Source organism: Elephantulus edwardii, unplaced genomic scaffold (assembly GCF_000299155.1).
Source record: "Elephantulus edwardii isolate Elephantulus edwardi_28Jun2011 unplaced genomic scaffold, EleEdw1.0 scaffold00006, whole genome shotgun sequence".
NCBI lineage: Eukaryota > Metazoa > Chordata > Mammalia > Macroscelidea > Macroscelididae > Elephantulus > Elephantulus edwardii.
The window spans coordinates 29,542,717-29,550,887 of record NW_006399756.1 but is presented as its reverse complement, the minus strand read 5'-3'; the positions used below and the strand labels follow the sequence as shown (position 1 = coordinate 29,550,887).

Below are 8,171 nucleotides of genomic sequence, written 5' to 3'. Positions count from 1 at the left end.
TCTCCACAACCTTGCCAGCATTTGTTGCTTGCTGTTCCTAGAGCAGATTTTTAACATCTCTGAACTTAATCAGATTGGTTCCCCCTCTCCAAGTGTATAAGAATCCTATCAAGATTTTAGGATCTCCTAGCTAATCTTTAAGCAAATAATTTAAGAATCTAGATTATATGAAGAAGAATGTGGTGTCAGGAGTTGAGGAAGATCTCGTCAACAGATGTTCATGCAGATAACACAGCCTTGCTTATAGAATGTGAATGAAGACCTGAAGTGATTACTAAAGAAAATCAAAGACTATAGGCTTCAATATGCATTTGTTTCTCATCAAGAAAACAAGAATCCTCACTACTGAACTAAGAAATAGGCAGCATCATGATAGATGGAGAGAAGATTGAAATCATCAATGATTTCATTTTATGTGGATCCACAATCAGTGCCCATAGTGGTCACAGTTAAGAAATCAAAAGACATGTTGTATTGGGAAAATCTGTTGTATAGGACTTTTCCAACACGCTAAAGAGCAGTATGTCTGATTAGCAGTGACTACGGTGTATCTGTTTAGTTCCTTCCTAAACATAAAGTTGGACAGTGACAAAGGATGACAGGGAATTTATACCTTTGAAGTGTGTTGTTGGAGAAGAATATGGAATATCCTACAGGCTGCCAAAAGAATAATACAAGTCTGTCTTGAAGGAATTGCAGCTAGAGTGCTTCTTATAAGCAATGATGGTAAAACTTCAGCTCACATTCTTTTCTTCATGCATATTATCAGGACGGACCAAGTCTTGGGAAAAGACCTCATGCTAGGAAAGGCAGAAGATCATAGAAAGAAAAGAAGACAAGATGGCTTTACAAAGTGACTAAATCGATGGGCTTTAGTTTGTTGAAGATCCTGACTTTGGTGTAAGATAGGACAGGGTTCAGATCTGCTGTTCATAGAGTTGCCATGCATCATAGTTGACTTGACCACACCTGACAACCAAAAAACAAATTCTTGAAAAAGTAATAATCATAGTTCAAGCTGTCATTAGTTAAGTATGAGCCCATGCTGCCTTCTGTACAGTGTCAACCTGCATTTTCAGAGGGTAATAAATTAGACATTTTAAAAGATATACTCTATTGGACATTACTTAAAATACTTTCTGCTCAGATCCCTCCCAGATCTATTTGTATACATGGGCATGTATTTTTTTTCTCTATATGTGCATGTCTGTATGTGTCTAAATTTTCACATGAATAAATGTATAAATATGTATGATGTTCTAGCTTACAGAATTAGAAATGTAATTCACTTTACTCCCACAGAATAAGACTGAAGATAATGAGAACTGAATTAAAGCTTACTTTCTTTGACAGAATTCCTCAGAGAGAGAAGACTGTAATAATGGCGAACCTCCTAGGAAGATAATACCAGAGAAGAATTCACTTAGACAGGTATGAAATTTAGTCTTACTTGAAATAAAATGCCACAACCAACAAAACAAAAGGCAACTCTTAAATTTCATTCTTAAGAAAAGGAACTGAAATGAAAAGTTGTTTTGGCCATGGTTAAATTTCAACCAGGTAATTTCCCCTCAATTTATACCATGCATGCCTTAAGTCAGGACAATCCGTTACTAACTCTATTCGTATATTCCATAGAGAGTTGTGCTACCAACCTACAGGGTCTGTGGAACCCACCATCACTGGTGGGAAAGATGGGCAGTCTCCTCCCATGTCGTTTACTGCCTCTAAAAATCCTCTGGAAGGTTGGCTATGTGTCAGTTGAGATGGCAGTGAGGTATTTTTTGTTTTGGGGATTTTTAAAAAATACTTTTTTTTAAATTTATTTTCATGTCATAATACCTTTACCAATATATTTCATTCATATACATTGCTTTATACACTGTCCCATTTATATTATGTTTCATACGGGATTGACTTTGTTTTGAGTGGAAAGAAAATTGGAGGGGTTTTAATCCAATTTTTAAGTGCAGGTTAGTATTTTTAAAATCCCTGTAATGAAGTTAATTTATTTTATTCTGAGCAGTACTTTGCTTGCTTTATCTAAAGGACATTTTAGATGTCAAGTTTTTCAGAAAAGTTACTATTGTGCTGCTACCCTCAAAATAAAATTCATTTTACTTGCAAAAGTTCATTTGTGCCTTCTTTTAAAAATTAAAAATGGTCACAAACTTGGTAACAAAACTCAGAGATTGCTTTAAGAGCTTGTATTAACTTTTCCTTCATTGGCAAGCAGAACATGTTTGTATAGTGGTGCCAGCAAATATGTACATCACCTATTCGTTTTTAATATGAGATTAGGATGAGCATCAGCAGGAGTAAAAAGAATTTCTGTTATTTGCCTTTATAGCATTGCTGTAGAAAGAGGGAGAAGCGATAATGTGTGTTGAGCACTTTACCATAAACCTGGCAATACTTTCATTTTAATAACCTCTTAATAACCCTAAGTCCTCATAATAATCCTGTGACGAGGTGATTTTCAGTTTATAAATGAAGAAAATGGAGATGAGTTTGATGCCTCATCTGGGTAGTCATTGCTTTGAAACTCAAAATTGAGTGTTGTCAAAATTTTTCTGTTTCTTACTATGACTCCAGTTTATACAATGTCAGATGAGAAAGTACCAGAGACTGGTATGCTCATTTTTTGTTTGTTTGTTTATTTATATTAAACTCAGTTGAGTGGGTGTATTCCCCTCATCTGTAATAAACATGGTTTATTAGATATAATTGGTCAATTCAGGTTTTGTAAATAAGCAAAAGATCAGTAATTGATATTGAAATCATTTTAACTAAATATTGATCTGTAAATATAAATATATAGAACAATATAGAATAAGATCAATTTGGAACTAGACACACTGCCCACTGTACAACAACTATCAGAAAACAATGACACGACAGAAAGTTTTGGCAACTTTATTTAAGCTAACAAACGAATTTTCACTCTGCAAAGTTATAAATTAATTTTAATAGGCTGATCCAGATGGTCCATTTGGAAAATGGATAGGCTGATCTGTTGAAAATTAAACTAAATTTATCTCTCTCATACTTCAAACTGAAGCAAGAGAGAGAATCGTGCCTATTAAGTCCAGCACATACAGATGGACCAGCAGGTCACACATGGGACTAATCTGATTCATTTTAAAAATAAATGCATACATTATTGAATCATTTTCTACTTGCAAGATCTGTTGTGCGCAGAATTTGAAAGAGATTTAATGTTTTTCTGTTGTTGTTTCAATCTCTTAAACCACCACCCTCCACTTTAATTTTGTTTTTTTTCCTTTCCTTATTGTGGTTCAGAATGATTTTTTTAATATCTGTCATTCAGTGTTGAGGTCCAAGCTCTAGAGATTAATTAGGTCATGAGGCTTTTCCCCCCTCCCTTCTTTGTTAAGGGTTTTATCTTCATTCTCTTTGTGAAGAGCATGAACTCAATGTTCTTGGAAAGAGAAATGGCCTTTAGAAACAGGAAAGTAAGAGATCCTCTTGGGGCCCTAGGAGTCTTTTAGCTTCTGGGTGTTTTAACAGCCCCATGAATGCAGATTTGTAAATTTATTACAGTGCCATCTGGTTTTTTGCTCGAACCAGATTACTCTTGGCTTGTGTCTGTCTATTGTGGTGGTCACTCCATAGGAGCTTGCCCTCTCAATCTTAGGAAAGAGTGATGAATAACAGGGGTCAACAGAGGCGGGTCACAGGGCAGCTGTCCAGCTCTGCCCTGAACTTGATTACCCCATGGCTGCTTTTTTTTAAAGAAAGGACATAATATATATGCTGTTTAAGTCCCCACTTTTTTCTATTGCATATAACAGTAAGGAAGTGGTATTTGCTGGGTTTGTGTTCCCCAGACCCCATCATGTTCTATGTGGCTGCCTTATCTTATCTCTATTGTTAAATGTAAATAGAATTTATATTACAGAAGTCCTTGAGAGTCTAGTATTTCTAGTTCAGATACTCATTTACCATTTATTATAAAAATCACAGTTACATTCTAACCAGTTTAAATTATCTTAAACTAATTCTTGTCGTTTACATATATTATTCTAAAGTACACTTTAACCATTGTTAGTAGGAATAATTGCTGAATGTTAATTTATAGAACTATTTAAATATCAAAATAGCTTAAAACTCACCACTACAATTCCTACAGACATTTAAAGGAGAGTACTGGAATTATATGAACAACTTCATGTCTAAAATTTGACAAGTTAGATGAAATGGGAAATTTTCTTGAAAAATAAAGTTTACCAAATCTGAACGGCCTTATGTCTGTCTAAAGTCTTAAATCAAAATGTCCGAGTGATTTCACTGGTGAATAATACTAAACATTTAAGGAAGAAATAACACTGATCTTACACAAACATACTCAGAAGGAAAGAATGATTTTTAACTTGTACTCAGAGGCCAGCATAACCACAGCTTTAACATCTGATGAAGAAATTACCAGAAATAAGTATTGATGAGAAAGTCTGGAGTCAAGTACTCCCTGAGACACTGAGCTGTTTTGTGGGCCTGCTTTTCAATTTCATTTCCAACATCAGAACACAGGAAAGAAAGAAAAGTAATATATTCTTTTAAAGAATAATTCTTATTTTATTAAATATGAGTTTCTATTTAAGGCATATGTAAAGTAGCTACAATTTTCTCCCTAATTTTACTCCTAAAATTTGAGGCCATAAAACCATTGGCACTGTTTCATAGCTTTTCTTCGTATTTGCAAACAAGGGCAAAGTCCTGGGAGGATACATGAAAGTACTCATTACCTAAGAAAAAGTAGCCTAACAACTTGCTTCACATTGGTGCTAATAGGATCTGTCAGCTTTGCTTTTCTCAGTAATTGAGTAAATTGTGACCGCCTTCTAATCCTTCTCCCATCCCCCATTCCTTTTGTGTGTGTGTCCACTTACCATCCTGAGAACGTGGGCAGCTATAAATAAAGCATTGAGTAGCGCTCTCTCAACTCTTTGAAAGCAGCATGATGCCAGCCTTCTAGTTATATTTCTTTAAGTGTTTACGTTTTTCTGTATTCTTTCTCTTGTGTAGCTGGAACCCTGGGGATGCAAAGCCATGAGAGAGGCCAAGAAGCTAACAAAGTAGCTGTCTCCCTTGTTAGCTTGTTCCTTTATTCTTCAAAAACAAGATAAAACCATCTGGCTCCAGGCATTACATTTTCCTCCCCCATGCACCTCTATAGATAGAGACTTCACCTGCAGTGAGGGTTTACATTGATTAGAGAGGGAGCAGTAATTCAAGCTTCCATCCTCTTCAAGGATACTTGCAGTCTTTAAAGGTGCTGACCCACTGAGTTAAACTGTCAAGGGAGGACAAGAAAGTGTCTTCATCCCAGGAGGTAACAGCTGCCAGGTTTTCAACACCTTGCACGCAGCTGGAAAAATGTCACAGTTGTCAGCTAAAAGAAAAATTACTCTGTTGTCATCTTCTGTTAATGACTGGGCCTTATAAAAGCAACTCTATAAGCTTTTTAGTAAGAATAAATAGCTGCTTTTCTTGCTTACTATGCCTGCCTCCCTCCTAGAAATTCCTATGGTGTTCTAAAGGTTGCCTTTAGTGTAGCTTAACAAAACTATAGTGAAAAGCTTAAAGCTAATATAGCCCAGTATCAGCATGAAAGAGTGATGATCAGTGGGCATTGCTCCTTTATGCAGTTGAATGAGTAGGAGGAAAAAAGCACATCACTGACACAGAAAATGACATTATGCTGTGTGTTAACAAAACAACAACAACACAGTCATTCATAAGTCAGTGAACTGCGAGAAAACATACTGTATTTCTGCTCTTTGGAGGACTATTTTCAAGCAGCATCCAGATGGGTAAATACCACAACATTTCCTCTTTTTTTTTTTCCAAGGGAGCTATTCTTTTCTTCCTTAAAAATTCAAAAACAAAACAAACAAACAAACAAAAACACCACCACAAACCCCAAAACACACACAAATAAAACCCTGACAGTATTTATTTCCTTCAATAGTCCTGTATTATTTGTATATTATAGCATGCGCTTCTTGCTGATTTGATTGATGAGAGGAAGAGGTTTAATGAAGTCCCTAATATCAGACAGGCAGTTTTTTCTATTTGTTTTAGGTTAGTCATTTTAATTGTATTGAGTAATTAGAAGGTACACACAGCCAAGGGAGCTTTGTTGTGATAATTGCTCAAGAAAACCCATTCCCTATCTGCCATTGCTTTGTGTAAGACATTTCTCCCTCTAGTGGCAATAGTAAGCACTTTGACTTGGCAGTAGACAAGGTGTAATTGCAATATGACAAACTATGCTTAAGGGACTGTCTTGTAAATACTTTAGTTTGGGGTTTGGCGTTATTTCATTATATATGTGCGTTTTTCCCCTGTGAAATTTCCCACCTTTTTTTTTTTCCCCCTGAAGTGCTTTGGGCTTCAGATGGGAAAAAATTGCCTGAGATGTTTATTAAAAAATAAAAAAATTACAATGCATGCTGGGTAATGTTTTGCAGCTTGACTTAATTTTAGTCATCTGTTTTAATTACCTATTTATAAAAATGCTTTTGCATTTGTAGACATTATTTAATACTTTGGAAGAAGCACCTCATTTGAAATAAATAAATAAATTGTACTTATTTTAAACAGTCCGTGTAAAAGACCTTACAGGTAATTAATGTAGGTCTCTTAAGTAAGACAAAAGTGATCTTTCCAAGTCTGATGAAGTGATTTGTTTCTATAACTTCCCACTTCTCTTGAATCCTTTAGAGCCTAATAATAATAAAAATAAAATCATCCAAAAACATGGTTTAGTAATTTGTACCTAGCTACAGAAGTCCCTCAAAAATGATGTAGTATAATAGCTAGCTTTCTTAAAAGTAGTTTGAGGAAGGAAGACTGTATAGGGAGGTTGGTATTTATTTCAGTGTAATCATTCTTTGATAAATTGTGTAATCACTGACTTACTAGAAATAAATATTATTGAACTCTTGGGTTGCAATGACCATAAAAAGTCTATTTTCATGTAGAGAAGTGAGATACTGTACATAAATTAAAATTATAAAGGAAACGGTTTATATACTGGTCGAAGTCCATATGGGCCCAATTCACTTTGTTTTGAGTGCTTAATCTGGATGTATCATTAAAAAGAAAGAAAAAAGCCTATTGTTCCCAGCTGCATGAATCCTAAAAAACCTGCCCTAACAACATGAATGAGATCAAATACAGCTTTACATCCATTGAATTAGATTCGGTAGCATCTGTGTGGCACTTTTAAAGATCAGTTCCAACATCCCTAGATTTTGCTTTGTGAGTTTGATTTTTCTATACCATATTTTTGTCCAGGACATGTTTTGATGTTTCCATATATCTGAAGGTTCCTGTCCCACCTCCAGCCTCCCCTTTCCCTCCTCTCATCTCTGGCCATTTTCATTATACTATATCTTGTTTTGCTATAGGGCTACTGAACAGATTTCTGAAACAGTTTTTTGCAAGGTTAAAAGAATGCAGCCTGGTAACAAGTTTGTGTCATTTTAAATATATACCTTCTAGTAAATAAGGAGAAGTCTAGCAATCAATCCCTTTTAGTGTGTTATATGTTTCACCTGACAACTAAACCTTCTATTGATTAGCCATTACTTTGTTAGATAATCCTATGTCATTGAATCCATTGTAAAAAATTAAACTCTTTAAAATGTTTTACCCTAGCAGCAGTGTGAAAATTGAAAACTTGTTCAGAATTACAGCCTGCTTTCACAAAGAAGGTAGTTTTCAGCAAGGCATCTTACTGGTTTATGCTTATATACTTTATATGCAATATAAAAAAACGTATTAAAGTACTCCAACGCGAAACTCTGCCTCTGGTTCAGCAGTGAAGCTACCTTTTCAAACGTTGTGTGGGAATAGAACCTATCTTGCCTGTGGCTATTATACTGACTAGATGGATTTCAACCTAAAAGTCTTATAATAGTAAAATGTTGAATGTAAATTAGTGAATTTACTTGGCCTTTTTCTTCCAGAGTATTCAGAGGACTGTGACAAGTTTTAGTTTACTGATCTATTAGACTTTCTTAAAAGATAAACAATATTATATATCTCTTTTACATAAGTTTTGTAGAAAATAAAGTCTACATAATAGCCTTACTTTTTGTAAAGTTTCATGGGCATGGAAGAAGTTTCCTAAAATTTTTTAA

The 8,171-nt window shown here is 34.9% G+C and overlaps 1 protein-coding gene across 2 annotated transcripts in view; it reads left to right on the top strand.

The window, feature by feature from the left end:
- BTRC (beta-transducin repeat containing E3 ubiquitin protein ligase) overlaps window positions 1-8,171 on the top strand; it is a 201,211-nt gene that overhangs the window by 114,101 nt on the left and 78,939 nt on the right. For both annotated transcript variants that reach the window (XM_006880013.1, XM_006880012.1), the window contains one exon: window positions 1,354-1,431. In XM_006880013.1, the coding sequence (XP_006880075.1) occupies window positions 1,354-1,431 (78 nt within the window). The remainder of the gene's footprint in view (window positions 1-1,353; window positions 1,432-8,171) is intronic.